The following is a 16,163-nucleotide window of genomic DNA, read 5'->3' on the forward strand; positions in this document are numbered from 1 at the left end:
AGCATCGTTTTTCAAGAAATGGGGGGATAATAGATGGCGTCTGAAAAATTTTGACAAGCATATCGCTTCCCCGAAAAAAGAAAAGAAATGAAAGAAAAATACCAAAACTTGCAAAACTTATTTCGGGGGTGTGTGTGTGTGTGTGTGGGGGGGGGGGGGGGGGGGTCCAATTTAGTACCATTAAACCTGCTGAAGAGACTTCTATACAGTAGCCAGGAACCTTGCTAATGCCCTTAAGTACAAAACAGCAAAGCTACAGTCTCATCAGACACTTCATTTTTTTTTTTAAATACAGATGGAATTTCAGGTACATGTATTGAGATGCATACATAATACGTTACCTTAAATTTCTGTAACATGATTTTCACCTCTAATTTTACATACTCAGTAAATAAAATGGTATCAGATAAAACTATACAAAATACAGTATCACTATATTTCATTTAACCGAAAGCCAAGGCTTGATACGAGAGTCAAAGGAGGACGAAATGTGTGTGTAATCTCTTAATTTTTTGTCTTTACAAAATTAAGGAGGCAAAGACATGTTACATTATTACTTTTGTTTAATTCGCTTTAGACTTTCCGATGAGGATGACAGTTATTAGAATAATAATAAATAACTTAACATGCAACTTCTGTAAATACAAGTACTGTACCCCCCACCCCCTTCCTTTTTTTTTTCAATTTTTTGTTGAATGGATTATTCAGTAAAGGTCGACAAAATATTCTCATGATGTTTTTGATAAATATTAAAATGGTTCTTGAAGGAATCTAACTTGCGAAGAACAGAATAAAACACTCACGGCCAGCACCTAGACCATTTGACAGACTAATCGATTTATCACCGTGAAAAATTCACTGTTCAAAAAAGAACTTTATTTTGGACTTTACTTTTCAATTTCTAAGTTGTGTCATATTTCATTTCTCACAATATGTTTCGCGAATCTAATTGTTTAATTGACCAGTGACACTTTTTGGACTCTTGATCTGTTGTTACAAAGAGACAGAGTGCTATGTCTCAAGAACTGTTAATCTCTAAAAACAACACTGTGTAATTATCTGTTTTTTTTTATGTCCAAACATCAAAGCGTCATTGAGTTTATTTAATTAATCCATACCTGTGAATCTTTCACTCATTTCACTAAATGTCAACACCTGTCATTTATTTACTCATTATGTACATTCTTATAAATAGTCACGTATAATTTCAATTATTAGTCTGGAATATACGAAGGCCAGTCTCGGCCACGTCCGACTTGTCAGGACTCTGAGTCCGGGGCCACTTCGGCCAGATCCGACTCGATCATTTTTAACTGTTTAATATGTCTGTTTGTTGATTCATATAAACTGTTGCCATCGTTGAGACTCATCTAATAAATACGGAATCCTTCATCATTTGTTTTATCTCTGGAATTGCATATTGGTGGACCTTCGGGAATACGGCACACCTATACTTTGTTTTTACCTCACGGCCACACAGCGCCTCTACCTATACCTCGTACCCCCCTACGCCAACGTTCCCTCACCCCGTTCGTTCTGCAAACAACGGATGCTGTTCCAGACGAATTTATAAGTACCGTCCAAATTTACACGGTCACAGATTTATAAAGTATCTTTTAGTGATCGAGTTTTCACTTGATAAAAATATATATAAGCTTCTGTGAAACAAAAATCGTAAACAAAGATTTAAACTTCAAAATGTTTTTAATATTATTTTTTAATGTAGAAGAACTGCTCTCTTGGACGATAAAAATTGAGCGATTGTCATTTAACGGAACTAAAAGCGCAGCACTTCCTTGAGCAGGGTTTGGAAACCCCTCCCCCTGCCCTTCTTTTCCTCGGCAATTCTGAGTGACATTTCCTTCACAGGTGGCCTGGCAGGTATAATAGTTCTATTAAAACTGATGAGCATGTTATATCTCTATATTGCTTTTCATAAATAAATAGATATGTTTAGCACAAGAGTTTTGATGGAAATGTGCTACATGTATTACACCGAATTTGTATATTTGAAGATTTTTTCCCCGTTAATGACAGATCTACTAGAAATTATAGGGAAAGAATGGAGCAACTAATAGGATATTCGGGGGATATCATACATGTACTTAAAATACATCGACAGTAACATATATCTTACTCATTCCATAACTTCAATTTCTCGGCAAGTGACAAATATAGCTAAGATTTTAGTCGAACTTATAATCTATAAAGACTAGTTAAAAACTATAAAAAGCGATTTTATATTCATAAATCTCGGCTGAACCAACGGTAAATATTTATAGAAATGTCTCTTGCACCTGTGCTCAATGGAGTATTTCAAGGGGATGTTGGGAAGGATATCCGCAAACACCCCTACACCCCCCCCCCCACCCCCCCCACACAAATACACACAGACACACACTAAAAATTCTTATAATACATCTTAATTTTGTTTGTATAAGACTCTATCAATAAAGTGTGAACAAAAGCATGTGTGGCTTTCGATATTTTAATAGAGAAACTTACGAATTTCACCGAGTATACGGGAGCATTTTTCCTGGTGGGGGTAGGTTTCTAGAATTTTTTTTTTTTTTTTTTTGAATATTTAATATAAAAAAGGGGATCATTATCCAATATCATATAAAATCGCTGGGGATTTATATATATTTTAACAGAAATCCATTTGCTATTTGCTAAGGGACCTGTATAAACGATAAGAAGTCGATCCCCACCCTGTTCCAGTCACACCTCTCTCCCTGTCCCAGTCAACCCACTTCTCGTTAGTTCTTGATCATACACAAATCGATCGATAAAAGGGTTCAATACAAATTTATTTCGGGGGCAGGTGGGGTATCTCAAATAAACGGATTATCTACAGTATATTTACATGTACGTCAAGTACTACAATATCAATGCTGCCTTGTGGAGAATTGTTGTGCCTTACACCTTTAAGTAAGTAAGTTTTATTCAAAGTCGGCATTTTGTACAATGAAATAACAAATAACATAAGCTCTGTAAAGCTCTTATACCGACTATCACAACTAAAAATATCACCTGTTTAATCAGTAAAAATTTGTTTTATATTTCTGAGGACTTTTCCACAGATTAACTCTTTATTATTTTTTTAATGATTCATTTATAAGATTTCACTGATCTGTTACAAATTATTGAGGGTGACGTCACAATGGCTTGAAAACTCTCGATTTGCACACTAAATATGCACCTCTTAGAAGTGGGCGGATCATGGATCTTCAAATTTCAAAGACCGATTTCTGTACTAAAGACATTCCAGTTTCCTTTCCTCTTGTGATATTCAATTACCTGCTTTAAGGAGAACTTTTTACAAACAATTAAAAGTACGTGTGCTAAACAGCAAAGACAGTATGCCTTATATTACGCACAATGCTTAATCGCCATTTTGCTTTAGAAAAGTTCGGGAAAACAGTGTACCTGTGACGTCGTATTTTACGACTGTGACGTCGAGTAGTGGTTGTCTGCATTAGGAAGCTGCTGTAAATTTGGTAGTGTTTACATCGCTGCGTTTTTCTGGGCGTTTCGTGGGATTTAAAAGTTGTTACAGTTGTGAAAACACATGTAGGTGTTAGCAGTTGTCGTGCTGATTACGCATCGGTATGTATTTTCGTTAGCTGCGAGTCATTTCTTCAGTCAGGTCTTCATTCATAGGGACTATGAAGCCGTGCGTTGTTGGCAATGTTTAATGGATATCTACAACTTGGAAGGAACGTTTTGCGATAGCAGTGGAGTCGTAGGATAATTTAATGACGGACATTCGATGGATTATTTTAATATCGCCGTTTGATTGCAGAAAACTGCAGAATTTAGCGAGAAAATAATGACGCATGCGCAGATGGGGGTTAGTCGATTTTTGATGCCAGGCATCGACTAACCCCCATCTGCGCATGCGTCATTATTTTCTACAGATAACAACAGTAGAACACCAGATACACTGCATAAAAGGCATTAACCCTAGAAATGATAATTATGATCAATAAAAACAATAAAAATATGAAATTGAAACACAATAAAAACATGAATGAATAAAAATAAACAATAATTCAATTATATTAGCTTCTTATATACACACTTACCCATTTAGACAGTATCTACTACAGTGAAAACTGATATTTCAAGCAAAACTAAGTTAGTCTTCAGGCACTACACCTGATTTCAAAATTTTCTGAAAATCCAGGATTTATAATTAGTCTAAGATTAAATAATTCCCTGTTCTGATGATTTTGATTTTTATGGACATGCTCAATTCGTAAAAAATTAACGCGTAAAAATTTAAATCAACCTATTTTAACCAAAATTAGTAAAAATTTACAGCAGTAAAAATAACCCGTTATACAGTATTTCATAAATGGTTTCTTAAGTCTAGCAAATTGTTTAGTCATAGTAGTAAGTAGCATGGGCTCTGATTTAAAAAAAGACATTATACATGTACGTATATGAGTCTTTGTTCCTTGCTTTTATAATATATTAAATGTGTTATTCACAAAACGTTTTCATCATGGCGAGTGAAATATCTGTTGATGGCAACCAGAAATTCTGAAATGGTGACCAAAAAAAAATTTGGGTTGCCATTAGCGACCTGATAGTAGTGTGACTTGGAGCACTGTGATAGTCCACTTTCTAAGGCTGTAGATAAGAACAAGACTAACAAAGGAAGCAAGAGTGCAAGGACAACAACTTCAGAGAAAAAGGATGCAGGAGGGAGTGAGAATCCAAAAGTGTAAATGTGAGGGAGCAGATGCAGCAAAGAAGGGAATGAGAGCTAAAAGCTGGGGAGATGCTAATTTAATATGGCATTTCTTCTGCTGTTTTTATGTATTTTTGATCCCTTATATATTCCCCCATTCTCACTCTGTTTCCCTTATATTTATTTTGTTTTGTTCCATACTTTGTGGACCATAATCCCTTTGTTTCCTTTAGGTTCCCTCCCTTTGAGTTGTCACACTATTTCCCAAAATTTGAGAAAGCAAGTGACATTGATCTTAGAGGTTTGATTTTAATTAAATTGCAATTATTAAACAGTTTGGGTTGAGACTGAAATGTGTCAATTGGAAAATGATGAATACTAGTCATACTTTTTTTTATGATGACTTAAACTCATCATTTTTAGCTCAACTCGACAAATTCGAGAACAGCTTATGCTATTAATACCTCCGGCATTGGTGTCGGCATCCTGGTTAAAGTTTTTGAAGCAAGTCCATTCCCAAGTAACTATAAGCCCTAACTGGACCAAACTTGCATGGATGATGCATCTAGGGATGTACACTATCACACTTGCTTCAGGTGCTGGATCTGACTTGGATTTTCCACATGAATGAATTTTAGCCAAATTTTTGGTTAATGGATAGACACTTCCAGACTTGTTTCAGATACTGAATCTGACCTATATTTCACAGATGAGTGACCAGGGTAATGTTTTTGGAGTATTATTGCCTGTTATGATTAAACTTGCATAGATGGTGCATCTAAGGATGGAAACTTCCAGACTTCCTTTGGATGTTGGAACTGACCAAAGTTTTCTTGATTAGTAAACAGGTTAAAAGTTTTTTTTAAGCAGGTCTATTTCCAAGTAACTATGAGTCCTTAAACCAAACTTGCATTGATATTGATCTTGGGATGTACACTAACTAGAAAAAAAAAATGATGTGAGATTTGCCTTACTTATAGATAACATTCGTCAAGGTGAGCTTCATAATCTTTGATTACCCATGTTTTATTATTTAAATTTATTGTCAAAACATTTCTCTACACTTACATGAATTGCAAGACAATGTACTGTGTATTATTATTGGCTTAAAAGCCATGAAAAAGTAGCAAACTTGTTCTACCAAAATTCGGCATTTTACCTATAAAATAACAACTTTCACCTTCTGTGTTGATGTTCTAATGCACGTGGTCAGCAGAAAGAACTGCGAACGATAGCATTGTTCTCCCGCCTACCTCCAAGTCAATTTTCAAAAGTTAACATATTTTGATGATTTTTCATATTTATATAAATATTTATATGAATTTTCATAAAACATTACTTCTTTGGGAAAACAAAGAGAGATAACTCTATAATTTGGGTAAAATTTGTGCTTTTCACAATAGAAATCAACGGAAAATATTTTTAAAACATCTTTCCCCCCCATGAAACAAAAATTCCTTTTTACACGTAATATGGATTGTCATTTTACAAATTCATACCAAAGCTTTTTGTGTTTCACGGGGGGGAACGTATGTTTACAGCCAAATAACTACAAAAATGCTTATTTTTTCACCAATTTCAAAGGGTTTTACAACTGAAATATTGTATTTATTAAATAATATATGTTTAATTTTATATGCGTAAAACATAAGAAAAGATTTTAGGAACATTTATTCATATCCAAGAATATTTTAAAATGTGTTGATGCTTTAAAGCCCGATTTCAATGGAAAATATCGTCTACCCCCCTTATTTTAAGAGCTGAAATTAGGAATAATTAACTATTTAACACTGGCATTAAAATTATCAGTCAATTACCATTGAACTGTTCTTTGCATTCAACAAAGATTTTACGGTCAAATTGTCATAAGTATTGAATTAAATGGGTGTAAAATGTAGGCAGGAATCGAAAGTTAGCGTGTGTAGTTCTTAGTAACCTTGATGAAATGAAAGTCACGTAAACACTTCTTGCAGCAGTAAATTCAAAACTTGCTTTAACAGGGGTAGAGGAATAAAGTTGAAAATAAAAATATGATTGTTAGTCATATTGACAAAGAATGACGAAAAAAAGTAATTACAATGGTTAGTACACATGACAATTATCCATCATTTTTCAAAATGAGGGATTTCAGTTTCACCCCTGACTGTTTAAAAAATAAAAAATATTCTATCTTATTAGCTGACAGCATGTGTTCAAACAAGCGATATAAAATTGGGCCACCAGAGGTGAACACTGGTTCAAAAGAAACATCAAAAGATACATCAAAAGTTAACTCAGAGCCAAACACAAAAGACAGTGAAGAGAAATTGACTTCTTCTCCAGATGTTCAGCCTGCTTCCATTGTAAGACCCTCTGAGGAGAAACAGGTCAGTAGATTAATGGCTAATCCCTGAGATAGCCACTTGCAAATGCAAGTAAATTTGCCTGTGGGCGACCAACTCTTGAGGGTATTATTGCCCACATGGCAAGTAAGAATTTTATCGTACATTTTCCTAAACCTTATGGTTTGGTTCTACTATTAAATGCACTTTTGTTTTCACTATACATTTTCAAAACCAGAATCATTTCCATGAAATTTTTCCTTGAAAGTATTATCAATGGTTGCAGGTTTTACTCTGGTAGTTCATATCCTATTAAGGTGCTCACTGTGCATTTTTCACATTTAGCAGCTTTATATTCATTAATTTTCCTCCTGAAATTAAAATGTTGAAAATGTTTTCTGATTTTTTGCTGCTACCATGGGTAAAAATATTTCACTTTATGAACTATGAAAGTCAGTAATGTACACTTTCTGTTGGTAAAGTATGCTTTCTGAAATTTTATGATAGGAACATATAATTCAAAATACATATTTTGAAGTGAATGAAAACATGGAATTCTATACTATTTGTTTTTGAAATCCCCAGGAAAAATGAAATGAAAGACTGTGGACAGGAATGTATTTGGGATTATTTTTACCAAATGAACAGTAAATAGTGGGCCCCTAAATATCAACTTTAGTAAAACTTGTGAAGTTGGGAGCCCAAATGGCCCCTAAGTTAAAAATGTTATTTGCAACCTTGATAGCAATATCATTACTCAAGCATGCTAGGTGTTCTTTTGACTTGTTGACTTAGTGTCACATAACCTCTAGCATCCATTGTTAGAAATTCTCCAAAGTGGAAATAAATTGTTTAAATGAAAAAATATTCATTATTAATTTTCAATAAAACTTACAATTAAAACAATGTAAATTTCTCGTACTAGAGATCAATCCATGAGTATTGATTATTTTTAGACCTGAAGCAGAAATCAAAACAGGTTATCTAATTAGAATTAAGGAATGGAATACATGTAGAAAAACTGACAAACAAAATTACTTGTTCCTACATAAAATAATAGAAATTTCCTTTTCTATAATAACAATCACAAAATTAATGATGAATTAAATTTCAAATATAAAAACTTTGAAAAAAATGTGAGTGCAATAATTTGAATTTTGATATCTTAAAAATGTATAGTGATTGAAATTTATTCTTTTCACCCTCTATGGGACACACAATAAATTCGCTTTATCCGTAAATTCTTTATATCGGAGTTCATTATAATCATTCAACTTTGCCAGGGATTGTAAAAATCAAAAAAAAATTCAGAGTTTTCAAACTCCCTGCTTCTGTTTTTCGCAATAAGAAAGCTTCAAAAAAGATTTACCGACCTCAAAAAATTCATTTGCCAGGTCTGACAAGTATATTGACAGTTTGCCTGAATGTAGAAATTCCTTGCCCTGGCAATTGGACAACTGTTATTAATGTCAATCCCTTACAAATTACTTGTTGAATTAGACTATAATTATTCATGTAGTACGATTTTGATATTTAATTTCATTTTATCAAGACTGAGAATGAAGTCGAAGAAATCCATCTTAAGGAATTGAGGACATCCTCTGGGAAATCCACAGGAAAAAAGGTAAATAAATCGCTTACAGTGGTGAGTAGAACATCATTTATGAGGTTGATCACTCTTCATTAACTTCACATTTTTGAGTATATATAAAGCTCAAATGTTATCCTTTCTGAAAAGCAAGTCAAAATTTGATGCTAATAACTAACTGTATTGATGTTTTGAGGGACATTTTGTGCATTAGGGAATTAAAGCATGGGAATGTCAATGCAAAGAACCCTCAGGTTGATTTAACAGGGTAAAGTTTAAAGCAAGTCAATTTTCAAGTAACTTTAAGCACTTTACCTGAATCAGACTTTTATGGATGTTCACTAGCTGGCTTCCTCTGGATACTGGACTTGATCTACATTTCATGGATGATTCAATAAATCAAGTTTTCGAAGAATGTTTAATCCAGAGACACTAGAAAACTTACCCAGACTTGAATTAATGTTGCATCTAGGGATGCTGTATAAACAAAATATTTATTTGGTGTGAGACTTAATTTGCCTTATGAAAGAAAACATTCTTTGAGGTGAGCATAGTAATCTTTGATTACAGATGTTTGTTTCATTGCCAGTTGGTTAATGTATTTGAGTGTATCAGACAATGGGGATTAAATGGTCATGCTTAAAAATTCATATTATAAAGTTATTTATGTATGAGCATATAACTCAACATTATACTTTATGATAGTTAATACAGTAATAACAAAATAGTGAAAAGAATTCTTCTGTCTCAGATAAATTAAGTTGGCCATTTATGTACAGAAAATAACTTAATATCTGGCCATTGTGAGAGGGAATGTGCTAGGTTTGCAACACGTATTCAAGCACTATTGTTTCATTCAGACTGAAGTGTGTTAGGGAAAATGGGAGTGTATTAGCACTTGCAAGTAAATACATCTACTTTACAATTTGCTACAGAGTACAAAACTATTTTGTTTATTCCTGATTATCCTATTTCTGTTCATTTAGGGTAACATATCTTCATCAATAAGTGTATTTCTTTTTATTTTACACTTCTGTTGATCCTTTAGTTTTGTAAAAGGTGATCTGTTAAGGCCCTCGGGCCTCTTGTCAATATGACAGTTCCATTAGTATTTTTACAATGCCTCACTTTTTCAAGGACACATCCATACAGCTAAAATATCTTAAGTTCCTTTTTTTTTTTTTACACAGAGACCTGGACGTATGTGTGTATTTTGTAAAAAAGTATTGAATGGTGGATTAAAAAAGCACATTAAAATTCATAAGAAAACTCACAATGAAGTAAGAGAAATTCTACAACAGCCCTTAGAAACCCAGAACAAGTGGTTTAACCAGAAACGAATTGAGGGAATTTACCAGTATAACCTCAAACATTACCAATCAGACGATGATCAACTTATGAGAGAGAGACGGTCCAAAAATCCAGACAGCTTACGTATGTGCAATAAATGTAGGAGATTTTATTCCCATAGAACCTTTTTCAGACACAAGGTGCATTGTGGTACACAGTGTGAAGGTCTAAAAAAAGATCTGTTCAAACCTTCTGATGGTCATATGGATGAAAAGTTTTTAACAGGAATCTTAAACAAATTTCGAGATGGGGAAGTAGGAAATCTAATAAGACAAAATAAAATAATACAGATGTTTGGTTATAAACATTTCTTGTCAAGAAAAGTTGAATCCGCCATACCAAGTAAGTTTAGAAACGGCATCATGACGGAAATGCGGGAAATCACTCGACTGTATCTTTGCTTTAAAGCATTAATGGAAGGGTCTGTGGTCTCTGTAGAGGACATGTACAAACAAGAAAATCTAGGAGTGCTGAAAGATGCCCTTAACAAACTTTGTAGAGATGAAAATGGTGAGAAGCATGGCATTAAACTTGTTATAAATGCCATCTTCCTAAGAACCATCAAAAGACTGACTGACTTTTATAAAGAATGTGGGGAAAATTCCAAAGTGGAGGAAACAACAAAATTTGGTGAAGAATACAAGCTCTCTGTGTCAGAAATCATTGCTGAGTCCCAACATCAAACCCAAGCGAATATGTGGAAGGAGGAAAAACGAGATGTTTCCTCAGCTAGAGGTAAACAAAAATAATGCTTCTGTATACATGTAATAGACTTCATTGCTAGAAAATATCCTATGTCTGGATTCAAACTTTTGTAGATAATATTTTGGTTGTTAAATAGTAAACCAGCTTGTAAGTTTGTAACAAACCAAGGTTGATTTTTAGCTCACCTGGACGAAGTTTTAGGAGCAAGTCCATTCCCAAGTAACTATTAGCCCTACCTGGATGATGCATCTAGGGATGGACACTACCACACTTGCTTCAGATGCTGGATCTGAACTAGATTTTCCAGATGAGTGACTAGGTCAAAGTTTTTAGAGCAGGTCTATTCCTAGGTAACTATAAGCCCTACCTTGACCAAACTTGCATGGATTATGCATCCAGGGATGGACACAACCACACTTGCTTTGGTGGCTGGATCTGACCTAGATTTTCCAGATGAGTGACCAGATTAATGTTTTGGGAGCAGGTCCATTCCCAATTAAATATAAGCCCTATTTGGACGAAACTTGCTTGGATGATGCATCTAGAGATATACATTAACCAGCCTGCTTCGGATGCTGGATCCAACCTAGATTTTCCACATGAGTGGATTTTAGCCATATTTTAACCAAATTAGCATGGATGAGGTCTCTAGGGATGGATACTTCCAGACTTGCTATGGATTCTGAATCTGACTTACATTTTCCAGTTGAGTGACCAGGGTAATCTTTTGGAGTAACTATATACATGTGATATTATGGCCTGTTATGATTAAACTTGCATAGATGGTGCATCTAAGGATGGAAACTATTAGACTTGTTTTGGATGTTGGAACTGAAAATTTTCTTGAATAGTAAACAGGTTAAAAGTTTTTTGAGCAGGTCGATTCCCAAGTAACTATAAGTCCTACTTAAACCAAACTTGCATGGATATTGCTCTTGGGATGTACACTAACTAGAAAAATAATATGATGTGAAATTTGCCTTACTTATAGATAACATTCATCGAGGTGAGCTTTATAATCTTTGATTACCTATGATTCATCCCACAGGGGGTATTTAATGCTCTGAAGTATTTGGACATCTGATAAAAGTAAAAGTATTCACTCATTGATTTTCATCTCTCATATAACCTAATTAAAGGCTCGAGTATTTAAAAAAATAAGATTTTTAGGCCATGGAGATTGCTAATTCTGTTTATTGGATTTTGTCAAGGTTAAATTATAGCAGTATATTTGTTAAGTTCTTTCAGAGTACTACTTCTACAGTTTTGGTCTGATTTCAGTAAAAAGTGGTACACAATTGACAATGTCAAGATGCATGATTCTGCATATTCATTTCTTTATATCAATGTCATGTTGCTCTGATTACTTAGAGTAGAGTAAATGAAAATTCTCCCAAAGATATAGTACGGTTTGCATTAATCTTTGTACTTAGAGTAGAGTAAATGAAAATTCTCCCAAAGATATAGTACGGTTTGCATTAATCTTTGTACTTAGAGTAGAGTAAATGAAAATTCTCCCAAAGATATAGTACGGTTTGCATTAATCTTTGTACTTAGAGTAGAGTAAATGAAAATTCTCCCAAAGATATAGTACGGTTTGCATTAATCTTTGTACTTAGAGTAGAGTAAATGAAAATTCTCCCAAAGATATAGTGTGGTTTGCATTAATCTTTGTACTTGGAGTAGAGTAAATGAAAATTCTCCCAAAGATATAGTGCGGTTTGCATTAATCTTTGTACTTAGAGTAGAGTAAATGAAAATTCTCCCAAAGATATAGTGCGGTTTGCATTAATCTTTGTACTTAGAGTAGAGTAAATGAAAATTCTCCCAAAGATTAAGTACGGTTTGCATTAATCTTTGTACTTAGAGTAGAGTAAATGAAAATTCTCCCAAAGATATAGTACGGTTTGCATTAATCTTTGTACTTAGAGTAGAGTAAATGAAAATTCTCCCAAAGTTATAGTGCGGTTTGCATTAATCTTTGTAAATATTTAGAAGGCATCAGACACATGCAATATGTAATTTTTATGCCCCACCATGAATATGGCAGGGGCTTATAGTGTTTTTAGCTCACCTGAGCCTTCAAGTGAGCTTTTCTGATTAAAATTTGTCCATTGTCTGCCATCTTTGTTGTCATCGTTAACTTTTCACAATTTCATCTCCTTCTCCTGATCTAGAACCACGGGAGTTTTGACTAAACTTTCTGCAAAGCATCCATGAATGAAGGGGATTCAAGTTTGTTCAAGTAAAGCGCCCTGTTTCAAAGGGAGATAGTAAAGAAATAGTGAAAATTTGGTGGCATGTTTTTAAAAATCTTATCAAGAACCACTCGTCCGTCTGTCTCTCTGTCTGTCTGTCCATCTGTGTGTAAACAATTTTTCAAAATGCTACTCCTCCTACAGTTTTGGTCTTATTTCAGTATAACTTGGCACACAAGAAGACTACACTAATATACATAATTCTGTGTACTGGTTTCAGATTTCAACGAACTGTTTTGCCATGGTTTCTTAAAAAAAAAATTGCTTCGCCTACGGTTTGGTCTGATTTTAATATAATGTGGCATGCAAGTAGACTACACTGAGATACATAATTCTTTATTATGTCTCCCCTTCCAGGGGAGACATATTGTTTTTGTCGATTTTCTTCTTCTTCTTCTTCTTCTTCTTCTTCATCCAAATTTTGTCCAGGCCGTAACTTTAATACCCTTTGACATTAAGACTTCAAACTTGGAACATAGATAGATGACATTGAGAAGGAGTGCACGCTACCAACATTTTTGACCTTGACCTATTTATAAGGTCAAGGTCAATCTTTTACATCAAAATAGAGTTTAGCCCATAACTTGAGATCCCTTTGATATTAGGACTTCAAACTTGTAACATAGGAAGAAGACCTTGAGACAAAATGCAGTGCATTAGAATTTTGACCTTGACCCCTTTCTGCCTTCAAGGTCAAATAGGGAAAAAACATGATCTGACCATAACTTGAGAACCTTTTGACATTAAGACTTCAAACTTGGAACATGCAGAGGTGGTATAAAGGAGGGATGCATGCCACCAAAATTTTTGACCTTGATTCAATTATTATAAGGTCAAGGTCAATCTTTTACATCAAAATAGAGTCCAAGCCGTAGCTTGAGTACCCTTTGATATTAGGACTTCAAACTTGTAACATAGAAAGAAGACATTGATACAAGATGCAACACACCAAAATTTTTGACCTTGACCTCTTTTCTTCCTCAAGGTCAAATAGGGAAAAAACTTGATTAGACCATTACTTAAGAATCCTTTGTTATAAAGACTTCAGACATGGAACATGCAGAAGTGGTATGAAGGATGGATGCATGCCACCAAAATTTTTGACCTTGATCCAATTATTATAATGTCAAGGTCAATCTTTTACATCAAAATAGAGTCCAGGCCTTAGCTTGAGTACCCTTTGATATTAGGACTTCAAACTTGTAACATAAAAAGAAGACATTGTTACAAGATGCAACGCTTCAAAATTTTGACCTTGACCCCTTTCTTCAAGGTCAAATAGAGAAAACATGACTAGACCATAACTTGAGAACCCTGACATTAAGACTTCAAACTTGGAACATGGAGAGGTGGTATAGAGGAAGGGTGAATGGCAACATTTTTTCACCTTGACCTATTAATAAAGTCAAGGTCAATTGTTTACATGAAAATATAGTCTAGGTCATAACTTGAGAACTTTTTGACATTAGGATTTCAAACTTGGAACAAGGAAAGACAACATTGAGACTAAATGTAATGCATCAAAATATTTGACCTTGACCACTTTCTTCAAGGTCAAATTAAGAAAAACACAACCAGACCATTACTTGAGATGCGTTTGACATGAAGACTTGAAATTTTGTACACAGAATTTGAGTTGAGATGCACTGCATTATTATTTTTGACCCTGATCATATATTTGCACTCGTTAATGTTGGTAAAGAAGGGGAGACATGTGTTTTTTTGTAAAAAAAACAATACCCACTAGTTGTTTTTTGATTTTGATGAATGATGTTGCCAGGGTAACAAAAATCGAAATTTTTCTTAAATTCTTTTAAAAGGCTACTCCTTCTACAGTTTTAGTCTGATTCATCTTGCCACAAAAAGAGAGTAAAGAGAGTAAAACAAGGATTATTATTTATTTATTGCTGTTACAAAGTTTAAGTCCAAGTGCTACTCTTCTCTTCCTTTGTTATAAGTACAAACCAGTAGAGCTACAGTCTCTATAAAAATAAAACCCCAAAAAATCAAAGTTAAAGGCATTTGCTTACAGTCAAACCTGTATTAAGCAGTCACCTGCAGGAATCATTAAAAGTGACCTTTATAGAGAGGTGACAATTATGTTAGTTCTGTGTTTTACAATTCTACATCATAGAATATTAAAGATGTGTATTGGACATCAGTGGTCTCACTAAGATTTTTTTAATTTTAATTTTAAATATTCTCAACATTAAGTTCAAGCTAAATTTGATGACTCCAACAAAAAGTAAGGCATTGCATTATCCACCATCCAAACAACAAAACTTTAAAATTTCTTTTAGCAGTTTATTATAAGAAATTATAGTGTAATGCCATGAATAAAATACAAAGTATTTTTATATAAACTGCATCTAAAAAACCATGTTAAGTTACGTAAAATCAACAATTGTATGTTTAAAAATACACAAATTGTGCATAATAAATAGACAAGTTGTGTACTCTCAGTTGATCAAAGTAGTGCACAATACAAATTGATATCAAATTCACTTAAGGAATGAATTTAAAAGATACCCAATTTATACGGTATAAAGTGAGTTGGGGCAGTTTACGCTTTATAAGCCATGAAGCGGTTTATAAAAAAGCATAAACTGTTCCAACCCACTTTATACAGTATAAATTGGGTAGCTATTAATTTCATTCCTTATAATTTAATTTTCATTCATTTAGTGTAAGAAAAAAGATGATGCCCTTAAAAAATGACATCAGATTGTACAGAATTTAAATGTAACATCAGGTGGATTGATACGTTTTTGACGCAAGTCATTGTGACGTAGGCAACCCAATTTATATGGTATAAAGTAATTTTTTTATCCAATCAAATACCAGAATTAAATTATAGGTATTGTGAGCAATGAAGCATGACTAATCCTAATGATTGTCTTACTCTTACCGTATATAAAACAGTTAATTAGGGTTTCTACAAATAATATGTTTTCTAGGTGTTAAAAAATGTCTGCCATGTACTGTAAACTCACTATTAATTGCGTCATCTTTTATTCGCGATTTGTCAGTCTGAAATCAATCCGCGACGATTAATTTTCGCGACTGAGGAAACATTCTCAAAAAATACAAATCAAAATAAATGGTTCGCGGCGATTATTATTCGCAAGTTAAAGTAGGTCGCGAAACTCGCGAATATTTCTCGCACGCGAATAAATGGTGGTGTACAGTATTTACACAATTACACCTATTGGAGTTGGGCATGCTTAATGTGATTGATTGAT

The 16,163-nt window shown here is 33.8% G+C and overlaps 1 protein-coding gene across 2 annotated transcripts in view; it reads left to right on the forward strand.

Moving 5' to 3' along the window:
• LOC133195795 (uncharacterized) overlaps positions 1–16,163 on the forward strand; it is a 103,307-nt gene that overhangs the window by 49,454 nt on the left and 37,690 nt on the right. For both annotated transcript variants that reach the window (XM_061331740.1, XM_061331741.1), the window contains 3 exons: positions 6,878–7,065; positions 8,573–8,644; positions 9,799–10,693. In XM_061331740.1, the coding sequence (XP_061187724.1) occupies positions 6,878–7,065; positions 8,573–8,644; positions 9,799–10,693 (1,155 nt within the window). The remainder of the gene's footprint in view (positions 1–6,877; positions 7,066–8,572; positions 8,645–9,798; positions 10,694–16,163) is intronic.

The sequence above is a fragment of the Saccostrea echinata genome, unplaced genomic scaffold (genome assembly GCF_033153115.1).
Source record: "Saccostrea echinata isolate AGI-Se365-2 ecotype Australia unplaced genomic scaffold, CSIRO_AGI_Sech_v1 ptg000029l, whole genome shotgun sequence".
Lineage (NCBI taxonomy): Eukaryota > Metazoa > Mollusca > Bivalvia > Ostreida > Ostreidae > Saccostrea > Saccostrea echinata.